At 40.2% G+C, this 24,653-nt stretch overlaps 1 protein-coding gene across 10 annotated transcripts in view; it reads left to right on the plus strand.

Annotated features, from left to right (window-relative positions):
- Positions 1-975: 975 nt before the first annotated feature.
- Positions 976-24,653, plus strand: part of KIF1B (kinesin family member 1B) — a 72,288-nt gene continuing 48,610 nt past the window's right edge. For 2 of the 10 annotated variants that reach the window (XM_031062526.1, XM_031062532.1), the window contains exons 1-14: positions 976-1,164; positions 14,712-14,788; positions 15,875-16,054; positions 16,407-16,472; positions 17,247-17,425; positions 18,101-18,212; positions 18,339-18,416; positions 18,583-18,648; positions 19,410-19,427; positions 19,591-19,666; positions 19,965-20,043; positions 20,333-20,475; positions 21,625-21,666; positions 24,039-24,250. In XM_031062526.1, coding sequence (XP_030918386.1) covers positions 1,059-1,164; positions 14,712-14,788; positions 15,875-16,054; positions 16,407-16,472; positions 17,247-17,425; positions 18,101-18,212; positions 18,339-18,416; positions 18,583-18,648; positions 19,410-19,427; positions 19,591-19,666; positions 19,965-20,043; positions 20,333-20,475; positions 21,625-21,666; positions 24,039-24,250 — 1,434 coding nt within the window. In that variant the 5' untranslated portion in view covers positions 976-1,058. The remainder of the gene's footprint in view (positions 1,165-14,711; positions 14,789-15,874; positions 16,055-16,406; positions 16,473-17,246; positions 17,426-18,100; positions 18,213-18,338; positions 18,417-18,582; positions 18,649-19,409; positions 19,428-19,590; positions 19,667-19,964; positions 20,044-20,332; positions 20,476-21,624; positions 21,667-24,038; positions 24,251-24,653) is intronic. The other 8 variants (XM_031062531.1, XM_031062533.1, XM_005427692.2 and 5 more) reach the window with 6 other exon arrangements.

A 24,653-nucleotide genomic window follows, 5' to 3' on the forward strand; every position in this document is an offset into this window, starting at 1 on the left:
TGTCCTGTGGCAGGAAGCTGGACTTCTCAGCAGTGGACCAACTGAAAACCTTTCTCTAATGGAAAAGGCTGGTTGACACCAATACAAGCAAACCGATCTTTTGTAAAACTACATTCCAACACTGTCTCAGACATGCCTTGAAGTTTGGATAGTGGGTGTCAGGGATAGTTCCCTGCAACAAAAGTGCTCCATCATTTAGGTGTGGTAGGATTTGAGCAAGTATTTTGATAATGGAGATGAATTTAATGGTGGACATTTGCCTGAACATAGATAGTAATATTTACCCTGAAGGTAACAGTTCTTCATTCCTCCTCTTCCTTACAGTGTATCCTTTAATCAGTAGATACACAAGTAGTTGATGAGTTGTTATTTCCTTCCAGAAGAGGACTTTCCCAGGACTGCAAGGGCTTCTTTAAGGGTACACCCTTTTCTCTGGAGTCATATGTATTGAAAGTCAGTGTGCTGTGGCCCATGACACTCGAGTTAGTTTTAATATTATTGCTAGAGCATTGTGGCAGCAAGGGTTGGCAGTGTGAGAGCCTGGGTATGGGGTATATGGTCATTGCCTCATGATGAAATTTAAGTAGCTGTGTCTTTACTGCTAAAATTATCTTTGTTAGGTTAAGCCTAACACATGTTGTAACCAGATATTTATTTTGGTATTGGCATCCTTACTTTCTGGAAGAAAACCAAGTATTGGTTTTCTTCCAGAAAAGAAATGTATGAAATTGTATGAAAACCAAATATTTGTACACTTCAAAAGAACTGCTTCAAGTGACAGAAACTTTTGACTAGGGAGACAGTGAACAGGTGCTGATAAGTGTATTTCCCATTCTGACTTTGAAGTGACACCTTTTGGGGGTAAGGGAGGGTGATCTGCAAAGCAGAAATTGCATTTATGAAGTAACTTTGAACCTTGCTAATTTTGTCAACATCTTAAACACAATAGCTGTGAATAACTAAATGATATTTTTCTCCTTAGAAAACACCAACAGGAAGGATAACTTGAAAGGCTCTTGATCACTTTCAATTCCTTGAGTGCACTACCAGCAGCCAGGATGTCGGGGGCTTCAGTGAAGGTGGCTGTTCGTGTCCGGCCTTTCAACTCCCGAGAAACCAGCAAGGAGTCCAAATGTATCATCCAGATGCAAGGCAATTCAACCAGTAAGTTTAATTTAATCTTGTAAGGGAGTCTTTCTCTGTTCCCAAACTAAAATATTTGACTTAAATATTTTCTTCTGTCAGACTGAGAACTGTATCATTGTATCATCTAGAATTAATCTTTTAGTTATTCTGCTTTTCTGAGGCTGTCATTACAAACTAGATTATCTCTGAATGTGACTAGAAAGTCTAAATCACAAATGTCTTGATTTTTATGGAGTTGTTCATGGTGTTTGCTTCTACTGACTTGAAAATTCTACAGAAGGATTGGAGTACCACAGCGAAAACGTTTTTGTGACTTCAGTGTTTGGGAACATCATGTGGGTAGACAGATAGAGGGATACATTGCATACCACCACTTGTTAACTGTGGAGGTATAAGTTCTGCTTGGTCTGGTGCTTTAGTTTTTGGTGTGCTTATTCTGCAGTATGTGCTTTTGGTTAAGAACATAATTTGGGTGAGAAAGCTGAGATGGAAAGGATATCAAGTTTTATGCTTTCCAGAGCAGATATCTAAACGACAGCAAAATAACAGACTGCGTAGAATCGTCTTCTTTTCTAACCAATTAGAAGTGTTAAGCTTCCTATATAATTGTTGTGAGTGTAATTTGGAGAACACTGTTCTGTGGGAAACTGTGTGTGGGCACACCTTTTTTGGTTATTGCGTTGGTTGTTTTTCAGACTTGAGGCCAAGGCAGTATTGACAGCATTTGAGGGAGTGTCGCTCCTCATCTGCAGACCAACAGCTCTGCCCATAAACTGCTCTTCATGGGGCAGTTTTTCATTTTTAGGTAATCAAGTAGAGCCATCTTGTCTGCAGCTGAAGAAAGCAACACTCCAAGAGCACTGAGTTATTTCACTGTCTGATTACTTGAGTGTTTACTCATGCCTGTTAACACAAAGGAGGTTTCATGCAGGCCTCTCCCTTTTTTTTTAGCCAAGGTTGTACATCAGCCTGCTTGTGCTTCTGCAATGGAATTTAAATCCTGGTTGTGGTCACTTAAATTATATAGTGTTTATGGTTTCATTGGAAGAGAGGTGTCATAGAGAAGAGAGCTTGTTTTTTAGTGCAGAAAGTTCTTATCTTTAGACCTTATGTGCAATACTACCCAAAGAAGCTTTTTTGTGATTGGATTTCAAAATTTCCATTTAAGGTAGGGGTGGGAGGGGTTTGAAGTCATCTCATGTAGAACAGGTGCTTGTATCCCATCATTGAATGCAGTGTAGAATGCAAGAACTGTAGAATTCATTAGTGGACATTTGTTATGGAGATGCCACCAAGCTCTGGGCTCCAACAGCACCACTGGGAACCTCTGTAACAGCTTTTCTTGCTGCAGTCATCACAGCAGTAATTTTAGATGCTTAAGGTGTTTGAATTGCAGGAGCCCGTGGAAGCACCTTGTTTGCGGCACAGCAGCAAGGGTGACCAGTCAGTGTCTGGCAGATTGTTTGGCTGAGCTGGAGCTGTGGCCTGGGCCAGACACTGGTTCTGTTTCTGAACGTTACAATGACACGTTTCCAAGAAACTGCATCAGCCTTCAAGAGGAGAAAAATACTTCAGATTTATCTAATTGGAAATGTCTTTACAGAAATGACTTCTTTTGCTGTGTTTTATACTCTGAAGTGCTCTAATGTGCAGCCTTTTATTTGAAGGCTGTGGCTCTGATCAGGCTGGTGATGTGACAGATGGTCGGGTTTAAGTCATCGGGACATTACAGACTTTGGAAAGGAATCATCAGCTGCAATAGTTAAACATTGTTACATTCTGTGGGATATTTTTTCCCTGTATATCCCTCTTAGAGCAGAAATACAAGAAAGCAGTGGACAGAGGAGTAGTTTGAACAAAGAGGATTGTATAATAAAGGATATGAATAAGGCATTGTCTGGTGGGGGAAAAAACCAGCAGAAATCTTCTCTCCAAAGAATCTTCCTAACCAAGTTGTCTGGCACACATAACTTCCATCTCAAATTCTTCAGCTGGTGTGCTTTTCGGTTATGTGTTAGATTTGGGGGGCATAACTGCCGTTCTGCCAAAGATTCTTTCATTTTTATGATGCTCAGTTTTCTGCAGCCCCACAGTTACATTATTGAACTCCTCATTACTAAGGTCTGAACTTGCTGGCTAAAAGCTGAGCACATGAAGTGAATTTAGTGTATCTGAGACTCATATCTTATGCAGCAATTTGAAAATAAAGGGAATTTAGTAGTAATTCTAGACTAAGGAGTTCCTGCTTCACGCTTTCAGATGTGCCAGTGAAGTGATCAAGGTCTAGATATCTTGCCTCTGAGAAGGTTATTTTTTCACTTGTGCACTGATCAAGTTGACAGGAGGCAAACCTGAGAGGATGGTGATACACTGAGTAGTGACTATTTTAAGCCTCAAAGGCAGTTAAAGTTCCCTTATCTTGGAATTAAAGCCTAATGGACTGTCGTGACACCTGATTGATGAGACAGTGTGAAGTCTGATAGCTAAGAAGGGATTTTGACAGTTACTTGAACTTTAATTCTGTATGTATTGATTGACCAAGCTATTCTGCAAATCCTTTGTGGGTCCTGCGTTTAAACTTTGTCCAAGTCTGAGGTTTGTAAATGTATTGGCAGAGACTACTGCATTAGAGTGAAACTGAGGCAAAGTGCTCAGGATTGTGTTAAGGAAAACTGTACAAAGATATAGGTAATAAAGAGTATGACAGGTGTACTTTATAAATAAATAATTTTAGATGTATGTGTGAAAAAGGAGTGTTTTTTGACATACATAATGAAGCAGTTTCTTGAAGTCAGAATTGCACCAGGGTTGTTGCCTGACATGCTGCTTTTGTTGGACGGTTTTTGTGTGAATCTGGCTGTTTATGGCTTTGGGGATTGCCTGTCATTCAAAGGGTGCTTGCCAGCAAAGCAAAATGTCCCTCTGGGTTAGAAAGCTTATGCTCAGTTTTGTTACACAGTTCTTTGCCTTAGAAGCAAAACAACATAATTTGCTTGTACACTCCTGCAGAATCTACTTGTTATCCTATCTGGCTTTAATGTGATTTCCTCCGAGGAGATCAGGACCTTTAATCGCGATCCATAGTAGGTCTGTTTTTATAATTTTTCACTGTTTAAAATTGACAATGCAGCTGAATACAGTTCTAGGTATGTGTTAATCTCAGAAAAAGAGAATTTGTATGAAGATCTTTAACCCTTAATGTTAAGGACACTTTCTGTGAGTAATTGGGACTTATGTTTTTCTTCTGGAAGGATGCAAAATATGGAAATTTTAAAATCAGTATTTGAACATATTATTTGTCTTTTTTTTTTTTTCTGTTCTGCTATTATGCATTTTGCACTTAATTTGTCAGTCTTCGTCTTAAATACGTGTTTCAAAACTGAGATTGTGCAGTTGAGCGAAATCAGTACTTGAACATATTATTTGTCTTTTTTTTCCTGTTCTGCTATTATGGATTTTGCACTTAAATTGTCAGTCTTTGTCTTAAATACGCATTTCAAAACTGAGATTGTGCAGTTGAGCTGAAGTCATGTGTGCTGACTGCATTAAGGGGCTGGAATCTGGCAGAAGGCCAGTGCTGCTCGGATCATATCTATTTACAGATGGGATCCATTTGAATGATACTGCCAGAAGTTCTTCAGTGGACATGGGAGAATGGGGGGGAAGGGGAAGAGAAGGTAATGGAGGAATCTTAGAGACAGGATGAGGCAGGAGCTGTAAAATTCTGCTATTTATGTTAACTTGGGTATGCAAAATACTTACCAAAGAAGAGGTAATGTCACCATCAAATTAGTAATTAAAAAACTCCATCAAAACAGAAACTGAGTGGGATTAATTTCAGAAAAGGCCTTCTTTATAAATAATTATAACTTAGAAATCATCCTAAGACACATAAACTTTGTTTTCAAAAGCACCTGCTAAGCAAGTGAATTCAGTTGGCTGAAAGGATGCTTTCATTTGGAGTTCTGTTCTGAAGAATATATTCTTTAAATTACTGAATAGGTGGCTTATCATGTCCAAACTCACAAGTGACTTTTTGAAATTAATAATTAAAGTATAGATCATGGTTTTCTGCATATCTTGATTGAATACATTTTGTCTTTAATTCCTGCTTTTTCCAGTTTATTTCAGAAAGGTTCACACCAATGCATCTTGCCCACAATGTATTAATTACTTATTACTGTCCAGTTAATTTATGACTGTTTTTGTAGTGAGTGGGAAAAAGATTCTGCAGTGTAATACATGAAAGCTGAGCTATAGATCTAAGAGCGTTTTGTGTGTCAGTAGTTCTTGTGCTCATTCTTGTACGGGCTTTTCAAACATAACAAATATAAACAACGTTGGCAGCTGCTGCCTTGGGTTATTGAGCTGAAAAAAGAAGCTGTTCTGTGCCTAAAGACTCCCTGAGCATTGTGCTTTTTCTGGTTTAGCTTTTGTTTGTTTGAGGGATTTTTTGTTTTGGTTTGGTTTTTTGGTTGGTTGGTTTGTTTGCTTTGCATTTTTTTTGGTGGAAGTGATTTGATAATCTGGCCTGTAAATGCTTGTAAATAATGCATAAATAAAAACAAATGAAATTGAAGCAGAGATTCAAGCCACAAGACAGCATTTAGATACTAATCACTAGCAAAGAGCCCAGCAGGCTTTTTCTTTTAAAAATCTAAATATGCGTGTAAAACACGAAACAAATAAAACAAGGAAGTAAGGAAGTACCCTACTTGGAATATGTCTGTTGCAATTAATTGTGCACTAGATGAATGAAAATAGGGTTTAGCATCTTGTATGTGCAAGTGACAGAGCAAACCAAAGTTCTCAAACTACAGTGCATCTGTGATTATTGTGTGTTGTGGTTTGTCCTAAAGGACACCAGTGGAAAGGTGCACCTGCCCAGCCCAGGTTAGCTTGGAAGGGCTGAGTGCACCTGGGTCCTCCCATCAGCACTGAAAATTACCTGTGGGGATTTTAGCTCAGCAATAGTCTCTGTGTTTCAGTAATGTTGGCAGGTCCTTTTGTGGCTGCTGAAGGTATTGGATGTTTAATAGAAATAGGCCTAGTGGAGTGGTCCCATCTGCCAGTAACAATATTCCCATCTGCTGCTGTGGACATATGGCTGTCAGCTTCTCATCCAGGCATCCTTGGCATCAGAAAACCTTGGTAAGACATTCTGGAGTTAATTTGTAGAGGTTGTAGGGAAAAAAGTGTATTTCTTCTAATATTGTTTTGTTGTTTGGGTTTTTTTTTCTCCCTAAGGTGTATAAACTTCAGACCTAGACTTAAGTGTTTAAATAAAAAAAAAAAAAAAAAACAAAAACAAAAAACAAAAAACCAACCCACAAAACCTAATACAGAAACATCTAATTTTAAGTTCTCCTTTGTTTTGGTTTTTTTTTTATTTTTTTTCTTTTAAGATGTGTGCTGCTTTATGCAGTTGCTCTGGGGCAAATTAAAAATGGGTGGGAAAGCGGGACTTAGCTTAAAAGGCTTTTGATTTATTGCATGTTTGCCTACATTAGTAGTACTTGAAATGTAATACAAAAGTCAAAACTATTGAAAGGTTCATAGAATAAGGTAACCTCGTCAATAATTCAGCTGTCTCTTTTATTGATATACTTTTGACTCGCAATCTGTCTTATGAAAACAATAATTTTAGATATCTCAAAAAATAAGCATATTGCCTTTCTGATGCCTTGTGCCTGCCAAAAAGCATTGGTTCTTAAAGCATACAGCGTGGTGTTCTTGGTTTGTTTGTTTGGTTTTTTCCCCCTAAGTGTTTCTAGTGTTTTCTACTGGTATCTTGCATGATGAGGTTGTCTTGGGCAAATAAACAGCATTGCAGGAATGTCACTTCACCCCTTCCCTGATTTTTCTGGTCTGTAAATGCTTGTTAGTGGTGCAAGCTAAATGAATGCTTGTCAATATGAAAATACTGCACTGCATTCATGGTGGGTGTATTATCAAAACAGGCTGTTTATGGCCAGATAAATGGTGTCACATGGAGGATGCCTGAATGGTCTTGTGGTTGAGGTTTGAAAGACAAGTCAAAGAGGTCACACTAGCAGAGGTTACCCAAACTCTTCTGATGACTGTCCTCTTACCAATATGAGCATTAGAGTTCTCTGTGTTTTGCAGCATTAGGGATTTCTGTGTCCACAAGTCTGTCTTAGTCACTGTCTCTGAATGCCCTGCAGTATTGACAGCTCATATGTTTTGCTACAAGCCTGGAATATTTCTTTGGAGAAGAAATAAAAATGTGGATTTTTTTGGTGCTTGATTTTCCTTCTAAAGCCTTCCTCATGATTGAATAAAAATAGTTTGAAGTGTTAATTCTGCACTGTTAAAAAAATTTAGAGGATGACTTTGGGGAGCTGGGGGAAGATGAACATTTAATCATCTTTAAATGCTAGAGATGCAAATGTTGGTTCTGGAGTGAGACTGTGGGATGATGACTAGGGTGTTCCAGCTGATGTTAAATGCAGTTAGACTACATTATGTTATGAAGGTGGTATGGAACCATAGCAGAGAGGTATTACTAATAAACCCTGATTAGTTTCTGTCAGTGGTGATTCTCCATGTGGAATGCTTCCCCTTAAGAATTAGTGCTCACTGACACAGAACTAGGCCTCCAGAGGGGATTCTTTTTATCAAATGCTTAAATAAACTGCCACATTTTAGTGTGCAAGTAGAAGTAAAGAGAATGTAAATTGTTAATAGGAAATACTTTAAGAATTGGATATTTTCATTCACTACGCAAATTCTTCCAGAGACATCCACTGTTAAGAACTGACCAAACTGACTTAAGTAGTGGACTGAAATACTTAAGACCTGGCTCCCCAAGATTCCAGTGCTCCATGGTGTTCTCTCAATGTGTTGCTGGCGTGTGTCTGAAGGTCAAAATGGTCTTAGGAGAGGCCGTTGGCCCTTGGCGATGTCAAGTCAGAGAAGGTGAAGGGAGATACTGTTTTACCTGCCTTGAGGCAGAACACACGAGCCCAGAATTGAGCTGGAGCACTGCCCCAGCCCCACACACAGACCTGACACGCTGCCTCTGCACTCGGACATTCCCAGGTAATCCATTGACAGTGCAAGTTTGGGAATGGTTCTGGGTCAGCTTTTCAGCCGGGGAGAGCAGTCTGCTTCGGCTGGCTCCTGCCTGCTGCAGAGCCTGCTGGCGTGCTGTTCTCCAAGAACACCAGCTGGAGAGCTGTATTTATAGCTCCTGGATCTGTAAGAGCAGCTGAGGATGAGAGCGGCTTTCCAGCAGCTTCTGTGAGGAGCGGTGGCCTTGCCCTGGTGCTGCTGAGCCTGACTCCCTCCCCCAGCCAACCTTTCTCCCAGTGCAAGGCTGAAATTCCACAGTGGGGAGAGAATCCGGTTGAATTCCAAATGAGCTGTTCTTAGCTTCTACTTAGTTTCCTTCCCTTTTAATGATTTGAAAAATGCAAACAATGCTTTGAAAAGCAAGCACTGCTTCATGAGCTGGAAGTGTCCATTTCCCTTCATTTATCTCTTATAATAACAGCCCTGAAAGTCTGTCTTATAAAAGCACTATGGCCATAGATCTGATTGCAGCGTTTGCCTAGGAAAGAAGCCTGTATTAAACGTGTCTTTGTGGTGTTATTCACGTTCCAGCAAATAAAGAATGCCTGCTCCACCCTGCTCTCTGTAAGGAACATGTTCCCATTGTTGTCATTCTAGTCTACAGATGGTGCAGATATATTTTCCAGACCCATATTTTTTAAGAGACTCTGTATTTAATGTTAATTTGGTCTTGTGGAATCAATTCTGAAAGCCCCAGATTTTTTTCATTGGATAAATTGTTTATTCAAACATAAACTACTGCTTCTATTGATCCAAATAGATTTTGAAGAAGGCATAGAAATTATTTTTTATTTTTCTTCCATAAGTTGCCCCTTCCAAAGTTCTGTCGAGACCAGAATGATTTTTGAAAATGTCTGCCTATTCCTTTACTAATGATTAAGGAGAGCAAAAGTGAAGGCACTGCTTTTCTTGCTAGCTGTTATCTCTGAGTGGTGGCATTTGGTAGGAATGTGTGCTTGAGCTAGAATAATGCTGCCACAGGGAGAATTGTTGAGGCTGGTGTGAAGCCTCTCTTGGTGAGAAGAAACCTAATTTTATTTCATATGTAGAAATGAAAGAGGTTTTGTGCCCTCAGCATTGCCTGTTATGGTAGCAGTATGGGCATGGCAGATGTTACAGACAAAGCAGGCTGTGTTGCACAGATCTGGGAAGGTTGGTTTTTCCAGTTCCATACTTGACTTTCGTCATAATTGGGTTTCATTTCTGATTAGGAATTGTTTGTTTTTAAAAACCCTCGGTGTGTCTGTCCCTTCACCCCCCTTGCTAGCACAGCCTGTGTCCCAGCTAATCCCAGGATGAAGCGCGGGTTAATTCTGGCTGCTGGTGTTTATCTGAAGGGCAGGCTGCAGTCAGGCAGCTCTCTGGAGCACCCCCGGTGACTAATGCCATGCGTGGCACTGGCACGGCTGCTGGCAGCGAGCCCTGCAAGGTGACTCTGGGCTCTGGCACAGGCGGAGCCGGGCAATCCTCTGACGTGACTTTAAATGCAGGGAGAGCAAGAGAATAATTTCAGCTCTTGCCTCTTGAGTGCTCTGCACTCTGTCTCTCTGTTCCAAGAGCTTATTAGAAGGAGCTGTGTGTGCTGGGCATCCCCAGATACTGAACTGCAGATAATTTCGAATCTGACGAATTTGTGACATGCTGAGGAGCAGCACTGACTGGGATGAGGGCAGAGCAGGCTTGGATTGCAAATTCAGTGTCACAATCTGATACGAGTTTGGAGAGGTTAAGAAGCACTTCTAGTCATTCTTTGTGCCTGCAAAAATATTTATGCGACTGAGTAGATGGGAATGGAATGAGGGGGCTGATCTTGGCTAAGTTTCCTTGCTTTTGTGGATTTTTTTTCTCCCCTTTGTAGGCTTCCCACTGTCTGTTTACTTGGTTAGTTTTAAAGGAGACTGGAAGTGTAAGTCCAGAAATGAAGGCTCGAAGTGGGAATGTGTTTGTGTGTGTTCAGAAAGGAGTGAGAAGACAGAATGCTGCTTCCAGTTGAAAATACCCTAGAAGATTTTAACTTTGCATCAGCTCTCAGCTGTGCTCCACACTCTGGTTATAATTGTAAAAGAAAGTGCATATTTGACCTGAGCTTTTTGAATTTCAGCTTCAGAAATGAAAACTGGATTATAAGGCAAAATATTTGGATGTCCAAAATGACAATAGGAATGCAATATAATACTTACTATGAAATATATGGGTACTATTTCAATAGTGGTCTTTCAAGTATTGCTACAGTGTTTGCTAAAAAACTAGGGATTAATTTGAGCTCATAGATTTGAAAGGTTGAAAGTATATGTTATTTTTGTGCTAGCTGATAAAGCAGATGGTGGATGGTATATAAAATGTTAATTAAGGAACAAGTGGGATGGACTGTGGAAATAAAAATGCCAAAAGATGAAGTTGCCTGTTTAAGTAAGGGTATGGTAAAATCCAAATGTTTTGTGGAGATTGGTCTGTTATTGTTGGCAGAGCACATCTGAAAGTATAATTCTTTCATTTATTGTGCTCCTGCTTTCTCCTTTTGTTCCTCTGTACTGCTCCTACTATGTACTTGTCCTTTACTAGGCCCAATCAGTATTTGGGTCTTATATAATACTCAAAAAAAAGAGATTATTTGGCGTGAAGAAATTTCTTTTAAAACCGTGTGTTTCTTTACCTTTTGGTCAGTGAGATAGAAAATGTTTGTAGTTACAGGTATCAAAAAGTCCACCAAACTTAAACAGCTAAGCAGCTACAAAGAATTGTTTAAATTGCTTGAGCTCCAGAGAATATGTGAATTACTCCTGCTTAGAGGAACTTTGGATGGTGTGAAGCAGCTCAGCTTGGCTCACTGTACAGTTGTAAGGGGAGAATAAGCTTTTAAAATGCAGGCTGTGTCTCTAGGTGGGCATGGTGGTGGGTACTAAATCAGCTGCTTCACGTGGGTACTGCTGCAGAGCTGTGTTCACACAGATTTATTTATCTCAATTTATGACGTGTAATTACTTTTTTTGTGTACAAAGGTAGAAAACAGATCTATTAAGGAGTAGCTTATTATTCAAAATTTCCAGAAATTCATTATTTAAATAAAGAAAAGTAATAATATGGGCATTTATCTCTCTCAACCAAACCAATGATTTGTAGAAAATATTTTAATCCCATGAACATTCTCTTGCCTTTTTTCTGGCCTTCCATTCCAAAGGTAAGTGATGGGCATTAACCCCCGCTGTGGTAGCTGCTTTGATCCCAGAAGAGGTTTCAGGCACTGCAGCAGAGAAATATTATCCTCAGCTTGTTCCATCCTTCTCACCTTGGGGTTCCAGGTGTGACATGTTTCAGTAGCAGTGGTGTGGCAGACAGTGGTTCTGTGAAATATCCTTTCCAGTGTCTCTTTGGTGCAGAAAGCTGAGCTTGTGGAAAGCTAGAAGATACCCCATGACCTAATAAATTGGCTCTTGGTGAAGCAAGGGGCCTGAAAGAGGGATTTTCTCAGAAACTGGCTAACTCCAGCGTTCAGAGCTGCTCCGGTGCCATGCTGATGGTAATTATAGCTGCAGCACAAAGCAGCAGTGTCAGTTTGCAAACAGAAGAGTTAATTGCCACATTGGACCTTTGAAATAGCAGATAAACAAATTTATTCTGTAAGATAAAAAGACTATTAATGCGTTCCTGCTGTGATCGTCTGCCTTATTGCCTTTCTCATTTCCTGAGGCTCTGTAATTAAACCATTAGTGTGTGGACCGTGTGGTGAGGCTGCTGTGGGGAGAGGAGATAGATGGCGACCTATTTCATGATTCACTAAGATAATTCATCTTGGCCTTGCGTGGTTTCAAAACCAAACAAAGTAACTGAAAAGCTGTTAGTATTCTTGTGGATATTGGAGACACTGAGAACAGTCCTCTTTCTGTTTTAATTTGTTTCCGTGGTCAGCAGAAAATACAGCAGGTTGAGAAACATGGTACATAAAATTAGTGTTGCCAACTCAGTCTAATTTATGCATCCCCATTTATTTTTTTCCCAATTTGGCACATGAATTTTTAGAATAAAGCTTACCTGTACTAGAAGAAGGCTTTTAATTTCTTCAGAAATATCCATTAACTTGCTTTAAAAGTAGCTAGATTTCTTGAGTTTTCTTGTACATCTGAAGATGATGCCTGGTGCAATAGCTAACTTCAAGTGAAGTCAGTTATTTCCATTTGAATTCCTGGTTTCTTAGCTGTCTCGTCATCTTCCAGGTGTTTTAATCACATCGTTGCCTGCCTGATCACTGGTTTTAAACCTAGACTACATCAGACATCATTAATGCTGGCAGCACCCACCTGGTGATCCGTGCCCCAAATGAAGAGGGTTTCAGTCCAGCTGAAATCTGTTGAGATTGTAATCTTCGATTTTCTCATCCAGTCAACTCTGCTGGATTCATTTGTAGACTGAGAATTGTGAAAATGGAGGATGTAGCCTGTGTGCAAGAAACAGAAATAGGGATGAATAGACTTCAGCCTGAGTGCAAAGGCTGTGTCTGGATCCCAGTGGCGAGGGGCAGCATGCAGAGTTCCTGGCAGCTGGGAGGCTTTCTCTGACCCTTTCCTGCTGCAGTGGAAGGTTTTGGCCAGGCAGCTGCATTCCCAACCTCTGACAGAGCTGCTGTCTTGCACATTAAACTCCTTTTTCTGATACACTTCTCAAGATATGCTTTGCAAAAGCATGCATCCTAAAAAGTGATTTTCAGAGTAGTGAGCTGGACACGAAAGTCAGTGTGAAGGGCTGAGGAAAGCCTGTCTAAAAAAACAACAATAATAATAACAACAGTGGTTTAAAAAGAGAAAAAAATGGAGTTGAATGGAATGACCTGCATAAATCACAGAGCCTGAACTTTACTTTTCTCCAATGTGGTGGATCAAATTTAGGCTGGAGCAAGAAAGGGGAACTAATGGCAAGTTTGTAGTGTCTTGTCAGACACTAAAGTGGAGATTCTATTATTTGTACTGCTTTTTTGGGTAGGGACTTCCAGATCCAAGGCATTACGTCTCCCTTACCTTTTGGAGCTTTGATATTAAATTTTTAAATGAGAAATTGTTGAGTTGTAGCAGTGTGGAATGCCCTGCAAGGAGAGAACTAATTTAAGTTTGGGGCAGGGAGTTGCCTTTGGGGTTGTTTTTTGTTCTCTTTAGGACTGGTGGAATAGTGGGAGTGGAGCTGCTGTTCAGGCACAGCTAGTAAGGGGAGGCTAAAGCCATGGATGATTGCTTAGGTTACAGTTTGTTCTGTGTTGATGCCTGCGTTGCTATCCAAAGCCACAAGCATTTTTGGCAATTTGATACTGTGCTGGTGCATATAACTCATTGGCTTTGCATGTCTGTCAGGTTTTTTAAGGCAAGAATGTCAGCACAAGGTGCATCCAAGTGAAACAGAGTTGGCCAGGAGAAGTAGAGTAGCAACTGTTGCTATTTGCAATCCAGACAGTGATCTTTTGTCCACACTGTCATTTTGGACAACAGCCCTGCTCAGGAGCACAGCATCTGGTAGAGGAATGATTTGATTTTAATGGGGATTCTGTAACCACATTTTCAGAGATTTCAGTGAAACAAGATGCTAAGTTTATGTTTGAAATGGTAAGAGCTGTGCCTGATATAATTTTTATTCATCACAGAAGGAAAGGGAGAAGCCCCAATCTCCCAAAGCATAAACTAACTGGAAGAACATGTGAGAAAAAAGCATCTTCTTTCTAGGATGTCTGGTATCAGGATGTAAATCATCCCCAGGAAGACTGCTGACACCTTTATATGGCTTATTTCCTTGTGGACTTTATTTGCACACATCACAGTTAGTGTTTCACTCCCAGGGGCAAATTGCTGCTTTAGGTGAAGGGGCAGATGTGTAAATCCAGGGTGGTTTATCTAATACCCTCAGGACTATGCTTTTATGCAGTCCTACTTACAGAGATTACAGACATGTTGAGAACAGCTGCTGGAAATAATATATTTAAGTATTTCCACCACTGTAGTATCGAAAAGAAGGAAGCAGTAGAGATTCACTTCTACAACAAGGGCTGTGCTTATAAATTACCCTCCTTGGAATACAGAAACTACAGGCATTGTGTGTGCCACTGCAATGCGAGCTGGATCCATTGTGTATTGCTCCCCTGCAGGCAAAGGTTATACCAAGCAGTTCTGTTGCTGAGAAGGAAAAAAACCCTGAAGTACTAAACTCACCAACCTAAAGGTATCTGGAAAAGCCTTTGTTGATTGTTCTGTGTGTGCACAGAATTCTGTTAAGCAACAGCATACTTCTCCTAGGAATTTTTTTCTTGTCTTATTTAAAATGAGTCCTACAGAAATAATAGTATTAGGAAGCAGTGAGTCTGTTACTACAGTCTTCTTACTCGTGTGCCATGTGGCAGCTTTGAATACTCAGATTCACAGAGTGTGGGTCAGCCAGTTTATTAATTATGCTCCTAAGTGTCAAGTTAGCTAAGAGTTTGAATTTTATTCCTGTAGGTATTATCAACCCAAAGAATCCTAAGGAAGCACCAAAGTCCTTCAGCTTTGACTACTCTTATTGGTCCCACACATCGGTAAGTGCTTTTACAAGACAGCCTGGTTTTGTTGTTGTTTGGTTTGATTTAACATTCTCTTCTGATCATGAACCCCTGTCAGATGTTTCTACAGTCTTTCTCACCCACATTCAGGTTAAAAGCTTGTCATTGTATGTTGTGTTTCCCTGTTTGGGTGAGAGCAGAAAGCTAAAACAACTTGTACATATTTGAAAGATTACTGAAAATATTCTCCAACAATGTTCTGTTCTAAATATTTTAAGGATACACGTGTGCCATGGTAATTCATTTTTCCTCTTGGACAAATGACACTTGCTCTAGTCCTTACAGTTCAAGGGGATACATGGTCTGGGTTTTGTTGGCATATCTGGAAAAGGCAGCACAGTGATCCATGTTTCCAATAGCTGCAAAAGCAATAAATTCTCATCCAGCTCCTGTGCCCCACCCTTCTGTGAGTCGGTGCTAAGCTCTCAGTGACTTCCAGTAATTGTTCTCCAGCAGAACTGTGTTGTTCTGCCACCTCCTCCTCCCCTGCCTTGTTTTCTAAAAGATGTACAAAGAAGGGATAATGCATTTCTCCAAGATTATTTCTAGCAATTTAGATGGTGAAATAAGATTTAATATTTCTGAGCAAATTTGTGTCAATGAGACTGTTTTCACAATAAAATACTCGCCTCTCTTACTGAGTTTTTCAGAGCAGCCATGAAAGTTGATTATAGCCCAGTCACAGGAACATTATGAACAGAATGCATGAAAACTAGCAGATAAGCAGCATCAAGGAACAGAAGAGGTCTGATAAAATCTTGATCCCGACGTTAGAATGTTAGCACAGCTAAATTTGTCCTGATTTCAGGAGCAGGTAATGTTAAAATACAATGTTTCAGGAAGCAAGAGAATGCTAGATTAAGAATAAGATACACTCACAAACAATGCAGTGACATTGTCATTGTTGTTCTTCTCCATCTTGTTCTGCCTTGGGAAAAACCTGTGTGTAAAAATGGCCTAATTTACCTCTTCCTAAGGGATTGACCCCCAAGATAAAACCAGTTGCAATCTTACTCAATTGATAGGGAAATCTGTATTGATGCTGTTTTGGTGTCTTTCCAGCCTGAAGATCCCTGCTTTGCATCTCAGAGCCGTGTGTACAATGATATTGGGAAGGAGATGCTCCTGCATGCCTTTGAGGGCTACAACGTGTGCATCTTTGCCTATGGCCAGACTGGAGCTGGGAAATCCTACACCATGATGGGCAAACAGGAGGAGAGCCAAGCAGGCATCATTCCCCAGGTAGGACTGAGCCCAGAAAAGGAATCTGGTTTTTATGGCACCTTCAGACACACACTTGTATTTTGTATTGCAGTAAGAGTTAACAGAACTGAAGCTTACTGCTAATGTTTCAGTACAGAATAACGATACTGGTGAAACCTAGAGCACTTGTTGAGATACCAGACAAAATAAGGTTGATAGTGATGTAGGACTGAGATGAATTATCTTCCAGTGAGGCTGTGTGTGGTGGTTGCATTAGGGTAATTTTCTTTCACTGCCATCATTCTAAAGCCCTTTCCATGACATGTCCTGATAGTTACTTGTTACTTCTCAGTAAAGACTCATTTCTGACTTGGGCTTAATTTCTTTCCAGCTATGTGAAGAGCTGTTTGAGAAAATCAATGACAACAGCAATGAGGAAATGTCATATTCTGTAGAGGTGAGTGTGGTGAGGGATCAAAGAATGTCTGTATGCTGGACATCAAACTGAGCTTAGGTGCTGGGTTGTTGATGATGCACTAAGATGCTTATTTCTGATTAGTTTGGGGGTTTTAATTTTAGTTTTTAAGGCTTTTTGTCTTTTCTCTTTTGAGACAAATGTAAAAACCTTTCTGTGACTCCTTTTTTACCCTCAACAGAAAACCAGTGTTCCTTTACCTGTGTAGTAATCCTGAAAAAAATGATGGGCTGAAAAATTTAAAGATGCATTTACAGGTGGTTTTATTTTACTAATAGCTGGAAGACTGCATGTTTGTTGTCAAATACTATAGCCATGATTTTTAAAATCAAAAGTTGCTTCTGCAGACAAGAAAGATGAACTTTTTTTTCTTTCTTAAGTTTACTTTGGTGGCTCATGAGACATTCCTTGGAAGCAGACTCCTTTTACCATCTGTCTTGTTTGATGCTTGTGCTGTGTCATATTAAAGCTGTTAAGGTGATTGTGGACTCCAGTGTATAATTTTTCATTACACACCAGTGTTTTCTGAAATCGTTGAAGGATCTATACATGGATGCAGGGCCAGCAGCTTATGTTAGAGGTGTGATGTAGGAGAATTTTGACTCTTGCCTTTGCCAGTGTTTAAGCTGTTAAATGACCCGAGACACCCATAGCTTTCCTGTGGTGGGCTGGGGGAATTTCTACCGCTGGCACTCTGAAATGCTGTGGAGGAGACCTTCAGAAATACTGAACTGTCTGTGAAAATTCTGTTTCCAGGTGAGTTACATGGAGATTTACTGTGAGAGAGTCAGAGACTTGTTGAACCCGAAGAACAAAGGGAATTTGCGGGTGCGAGAACATCCTCTCCTTGGACCCTACGTGGAAGATCTGTCCAAGTTAGCAGTCACATCTTACACAGACATTGCAGACCTCATGGATGCTGGGAACAAAGCCAGGTTAGTGATGGGAGTGTGTTATATATTCTTATCAGTGTTATGCATTAGCACTTTAAAAAAACCTCTTGTAAGTGAGGAGTATTGCTGAAATAGGCACTGATCAATGCTGTTAAAAGCGGAAATTGCTTTGTGTGCTGAACTAGTCCTGCAAATCGATGTGTAGACATTTAAAGATTGCAAGGACTTGAGATAAAGTCTAAATAATTATCTGGCATTTATTTCTGCCTTTGCTATGTACTCTGTCACTATCCTAGTTTAAAAACTTATGTGAATAGTCTCCTCTTTCCTCAATTCAGGTGGTCAGGACTAAAGTTGGCATTCCAGCTTCAGTTTCTGGTTCATTATTAGTTGTTTCCATGCAAGCTGTTGGCTTCATTCAACTATGTGTGAGAAGGACTCACATAAATGCTGCTCAAGTGTTCTTGGGTGTTTGCATGTAAGATGGACTACTGAGTACACAGACTGAGAAAGCTCTGTCTAAACTGCGATGAAGATGGGAGTAATTCGGGAGTGAAAAAATGAAAGGGTTTGGGAATGATGCTAGGTGTGGCTGGGTCTTGGTTACAGGGCAGCACATCACCTGTGCAGCCTCTTGCTCTCATTCCTCTGCAGCTGCACTCAGCCCTGCAGGTAATTGTCCTTTTTTAAACGTGCTCGTATCTGTTCATATTTTAGGACTGTGGCAGCCACCAACATGAATGAAACCAGCAGCCGCTCTCATGCTGTGTTTACAATTGTCTTTACTCAGAAGAAACATGACACAGAAACTGACCTTTCCACAGAGAAGGTGTGTTACAGATAAGTGGCTTTCTGACTGTTTTTCGCTGATCTTCCCTGCGGTGACTTTGTAGTTCTGTCCTTGCTCTGGTTCACCAAGAACTCATTCTCCTGTTCATGTGCTTTCTGTCTTCAGGTCAGCAAGATCAGCCTCGTGGATCTGGCTGGGAGTGAGCGAGCTGACTCCACCGGTGCCAAAGGAACCCGGTTAAAGGTGCGGGGCTGCGGAGGGTGCTGGGGAGGGACAGGCTCACAGGAGTCTTTGCTGGACAAATAAGAAGTTATAACTGTGGGAGAAATAGTTGCAAACGTGAAGATGTGAAGAGATTCATGGTTGAAGAGTTTTAATTACTATATAATACTGGTTTCTCTTTTCTCAGGAAGGAGCAAATATAAACAAGTCTCTCACAACTCTGGGCAAAGTTATTTCAGCATTGGCTGAAGTGGTAAGTAGAGCGTTTCCTTCCCTGCAACAACCTTTGCATAGCTGGTCAAATGGAAACAGTAAAATCTGTGGAGTACAGCAGAATCATTTGTGGTTCTTGGCCTTGCATTCTCAGCCCTATTAGCTGTGTGTATTTTGATAGATGAATAGAGTTGATACTATTCTGTGGGTGTCACGCAGGCTGTCAACAGATGGAAGCATTGGTTTGTTTAACTGTGAAGAAGCCTTGCAGAAGAAGCCTGTGTTTATGTAGAAGACCTGTTCACATAGCAAGATTTTAGACCTTCAGTGCAGTGCAGTAATTTTATTTTTATTTGAAAGAATAATTGTAGAAAACTTAACTGCAGCTTTGTTGTTAAAATTTATAGAAACATCAGTGCAATAACTTGATTCACTGGCTTTCTTTGCAATGGCAAGACTTAATAATGTCTTAAGTGAGCATATATTGATCCAAGCAAAATGCTGTGGGTTTAGAAAAGTACTTTGTCTTTTATTTTTGTATTCAACTGCTATTAAAAAAACCCCAAAGAAACAAAACAAATAAATAATGATTGTTATTCCTTTTAAAAGTGAGTCAACATCTTGGACAGGTTGAATATGTTTAAGTATTTTTTAGATTTTTTTTTCAATTGAAGCGATTAATTCCATTAATTTGGCTTTTTAAGAAAAGGAAGTACTGTCTGACACAGAAACAATGTATAAACCTCTGTTAAGAAGCTCATCCTTCTTCTTTTTCCTTTTTCCTTAATGCTTTCAACTTAGGATAACTGCACCAGTAAGGTAGGATGGTCTGTGTAGGAGTAGATGTTGGTTTCTTTGCCTAGTGTAAGGTTTTCTGCTTGGAATTGTGTTATAACACAGAATTTAAATGTCAGGAAGATGTTCACATCTTTCTTACACAGAAAATCCTTCCTGTTTTTCATATTGTGTTGTTTCTTTGTAGAGCAAAAAGAAGAAGAAGACAGACTTTATACCGTACAGGGATTCTGTACTAACGTGGCTTCTTCGAGAAAATCTAGGTATGGCTCGTTTGTCTGTGCCAATATGTAAAGAAAGTATCACTGAATTTCCTGACTGCTTTTACTCACTTAAATTTGTGTTGAGTATGAGGCTAAATATCTTTAGTAGCCAAATCTGAGTCATCATAGTTCCACCTTACATTAGTGCTATAACTGTCTCCTGTGGTTTTTGTATGTTTCTTAATACTGCAGAATTTAGTTGAATTCTATAATTTATTGAAAACATTGATATTTGGTAGATAGGTAGTGCCTGGAGTGTGTGCTGTAGTTCGTCTAAAATCTTGCCTGTTCACTCTAGGTGGTAACTCCAGAACTGCAATGGTCGCTGCTCTCAGCCCAGCAGACATAAACTATGATGAAACTTTGAGCACTTTAAGGTACTTTCTCTTCCTGTGGGATGGATATAGGTGACTGTTTGCTCTAAAGGCCATACTTTGTCCTTTAAACCTTTGGCTTATTGTGAGCTGAGCTTATCTGTGGGGAAGAGGACTCTACTGGCAAGAACTCAATTACCCTACAGAGGAAGCAGGGATTTATTGCCTCCTCTGCTGACATCCAGCTGCAAACGAAATGTCTTCTGTGCTGCTGCATTCCCGTGTTGCATAAAAGTTGTATGTAATCAGTTCCATGTTTGTGGTAAGGTTTCATTGTTCTGTGTGGTTGCAGATATGCTGATCGTGCAAAGCAGATTAAATGCAATGCTGTTATCAATGAGGATCCCAATGCCAAGCTGGTGAGGGAGCTGAAGGAGGAGGTGACAAGGCTCAAGGATCTCCTGCGTGCTCAAGGGCTGGGAGATATTATTGACAGTAAGTGGATTAAACACACCTCACTGTCCTGGGCTTGGCCTCTAGCAGAGGAGGGAGACCTCAGCCAGTGAGAGAAAAGGATTTAAAACACAGACTTTAAATATAGGTACTGATATTTAAGTTTTGAACATGATTTTAGAAATGGCAGCCCTTTCTGTCTTCGAATGACCATCTTAGGTTTGTGTGTGGAATTCACAACCCACCTTCAAACTCAAGGAAAAATACGGAGTTTGAATTTTCCTATTATTGTAGAAATGCTTTTGTGTAATAGAACTTGCACATTCGGGAGTTGCTCTGCTGACTTATGGAGAGCTTTTTGTCTGGCTGCCAATAAAAAGCTGAGACACAGAAACTTAGTTTCATACTGAGGAAAAAAGGCATCTTTGCTTCCTCCTCAGAGGGTCAAGGTTATTAGTTGATACCTGGCTTCAATGCCATCCTTGCTCACAAAAGAAAACAATGGCTAATGTTAGACAGTGCCCTGAGTGACAAATCATTTGTCATCTTGAAATAACTGTGCAACAGCTGCTTGTGAATAACTAATGAATCCTTTTGGGAGATTTTGAGTTAGGTTGGCAGAGCCGTGTTGTACTGATTTGCTTTGCCAGCAACCTCTTAAAGCACTAGAACACACTTGTGCCCAATTTCTTTGTCCTCATTCCAAACAAGGCAAATGAGCTGAAATTTTAGCTGCTACATTCTTCTATAATATGAACGGTGATTTAATTCCTAGTGAAGGAAATGCCCATAAAAGCACAGAATGTATTCCAGTGGATTAAAAGCTTCTTTGACTTAAAAAAATAATAAAATGTTACTCCAGTTTCTGATTTTTCAGACCTTTTTGTTGGTGAAGCAGAAATCCTGACTTAGTCACAGACTACTAAAGGCATGCAACATGTATCTACCTCTTTGTTTGCTTGTTTTCAAGAGAATGAGGCCAGAAGACAATGAAATACAAGTGTTTTTCATGCTTGTTACAGTCTGTGGGTTTTGGTTATAAATCCAAACTGAAAAAACTGAAAAAAACTGTGTTACTGAGAACTGTGTTTTATTTCTTTAAACATCAAGTAGTATTCTCTTCCCTTCCTATGTCACTAGTGAACCTTCAGTTTTGATCCTTCTTGTATTTTCCCTCCTGCTTCCTTTCAGTTGATCCAATGGGAGATGAATACTCTGGAAGTGGAGTCAAATGTGTGTATTGTGTGATTCTCTTTTTAACCTGCTTTCTCTGGGTCAGCTTTTAACAGAGCTTTGCATGCCAGCATTTCTCACAGGGAAATCCCAGACAGAACATTCACTGGAATGCAGTGCAGGTTCATGAAAACCAGCCTCACCAGCACTTCTTAGATTGAGTCCACAACAACAACAACAAAAAAAGAGCAGAGTTTAAAGTGCAGCATATGTTCATTGTTACTTTCTGGCAGAATACAGAAGGGAGAGTGGTAGTTCTCCAGTGTGTTCTCATGAAAGCGCACAGTTTAGATTTGAACCAGAAAATCTTTCTCTCAAATCTTTCCCCAGTTACTCAGTTCCTGCTCACGTGGCTTCCTGGCATTTTAGCAGCTCTTTTCCACTTTGAAGTATTTGCTTTAAATGTTTCAGTTGATGAATTCAAGATGAAGTATTACCAGTTCCTCCTGGATGCTGCAATGTATTTTGTATAATCCTTAAAAAAAAAAAAAAGGAAGAAGCCAGACATCTTATACTGATGAAGGTCTCTTTTTTTGAGGTTAAATATAGTTGGCTGCAGTTGATTAATTAACAGGACTAAAACAAGTCAGCAAGGAGCATTTTATTTCCCTTGGTGTTTGCTTCTAAGACAGGGGAATATATGTAGTCTATTGCAAGGGAAATGTACTCCATGTAAGTTTTGGGTTGGTAGGCTTTTTAAACTCTTTCAGTCAGTCTTTTTGACACTCACTCAATATCAGCTGAAAGAGATCTGTCTGAAATTTCCTAAAATTGAAGCTACTGGTGGTGTAAAGACTCATCCTGGCCTGTGTGACATTCTGATGCTGCTTGCAGCGTGTGCACGTCGCGGTGTGAGAGCTGCGGCTGCAGGAGCAGTGTGCATGGTCCTGAGGGTTCTGGTTCTCTGCAGTCACAGCCACTGTGGAGCTATTGCAAGTGCCACTTCCTTTCTCTTCAGGAGTGCATGGCCTTTTGAGACTTCATCCCTGCTCTGTCATGCCTGCTTTCCTCATCCTGGCAGCATTCCCTTCCCTTAACCTGCTTCTCTGCTGTGAAACTCCCAGCCCTGCCTCCTGTATTTGCAGATGGTGGTTTTCAAACTGACTCGGGGCAGTCATCAGTTCCAGGAGGCTGAAACAGCAGGTTGAGCGTGGAGTGAACTAGGGCATAAGGCTGACAATGGCAGGGTTGTTCAGGGGAAGAGTAGAGGACATGTAGGAGGACAGGGAAATTTATGCAATGTCTGGGGGAGCATCTCACTTTTGTAAGTGTGATGCCCCTGTTTATAACTTGCAGGGTCTGATTTGACCTGTTTCTTTCCTGAAGTGACTTTTGTCTTTGAAATTAAATTTTAAAATATTAAAATCGAGCCATTCAGTTATCTGATATTTTCATGTTAGAAGATTTTTCTTTTGGTGTGTGATTATTCTGAGGATATGGCTTACAGATGTATCCAAGAAGGCGAGTTAAATTTATATTAATTTCCTTTGTATATTTGTTCGTAAATCATTCAGGCAGCTTTTCTTATTCTCTGGCTTTCAAGGCAGCATTTTCAGGCCTGCAGGTTTTCAGACTACAAAAGCCACCTTGTTAAATTGTGGAGGTTTTTAAAAGACCTTTCTTAGTTAAACTAACAGCCAAAAAGCTTTGAAGCACCTTTGGAAGTGTAAGACCCTTATCAGATATTTTACTGATCATATATGTTAGATTTCCATTTTTCTTCAGATAAGGAAGGTCAAGAAGCACCGTAATGATGATGTTGTGAGCTTATGTTCTCTTGGCCCTGTCATGCACTGACAGGTGATTCATCCTCTGGTGAGAATTTAAGGAGAGGAAGTTCATTGTCCATGTGGTCTGGCTGCTTTAGCAGCAGAACCACTGCTGTGATAAAGATTTAATTAATCATCATTTCACATTAAAGGACTCTGGAGGACAATGTTTTCCTGAGCTTAAAGGGTTGGTGTCTCAGACTTCAGCCCAAAATGTCACTAATCTCATGAGGATCTCAATTTGGTCCTGCTTTGAGCTTCAGGGTGCTCAGGTTAATTAGTGTTCAGTGAGGAGTAGGATGGCTGCTTTTGGCCAAGGTATAATTTATTTTTTCAATCTTTCTTGTTTAGAAAGGTTTATGATGCAGTCTTTCCTAGCGAACCTCAGGGTCTGAGTTGAGTTATTATGTTATTGTTGCTAGTATTAAAAGATTTGTTTCAGAACTGCCATCTAAAAATTACAAAACTTGCCTTGTTGCTGCTTAAATGCTTTCCTCTTACACTGGTATTTCCTTCCTTCCTTTCTTCCCTTTTTCCTCTTCCTTCCCCCTTCCTGTTTTCCCATCTTCCTGCCTTCCCTCTGTCTGTGTGTCTCTCTCTCAGATCTGAAAGATTTTCAGAACAATAAGCATAGATACTTGCTAGCCTCCGAGAATCAACGTCCTGGCAATTTTTCCACAGCCTCCATGGGGTCCCTCACTGCATCTCCATCCTCCTGCTCTCTCAGTAGTCAGGTGGGCTTAACATCTGTGTCCAGTATACAGGAAAGAATCATGTCAACACCAGGAGGAGAAGAGGCCATTGAACGTTTGAAGGTGGGTATTAAGGAGGCTAAAGAATCATGGACCTGGGAGGACTTCTCTTCATAAATGTCTCCTGTGTCTGTAGAAATTGTGTGAAACCCGCTTGCACTGTAAAGAGGGCACTTAACTGCAGTGGGCTAGAAACTGGGTTCATGCACAACCTTTCTCGTTAAGATTATTTAGGTTTAATTGTAGCCTGCAGCTACAATTAAAGTATAAATTAAATTCTTGATTCTTATTTACGGGTCAACTGATGCAGTTGTAGTTATGGAAAATTTGATCATAAGTGTAGACTTAGAGGCCTGGTCAGCACTAGTGTGAGCCAAGTCTGACTTGCAAATGCACTCAGCTGTCAGAAAACCAAATTACCCCAAAGTTGAAAAAAAGGAGGAAGAATAATCCTGCCACTGTTGTC

This window comes from Geospiza fortis, unplaced genomic scaffold, assembly GCF_000277835.1.
Source record: "Geospiza fortis unplaced genomic scaffold, GeoFor_1.0 scaffold662, whole genome shotgun sequence".
In the NCBI taxonomy this organism is placed as follows: domain Eukaryota; kingdom Metazoa; phylum Chordata; class Aves; order Passeriformes; family Thraupidae; genus Geospiza; species Geospiza fortis.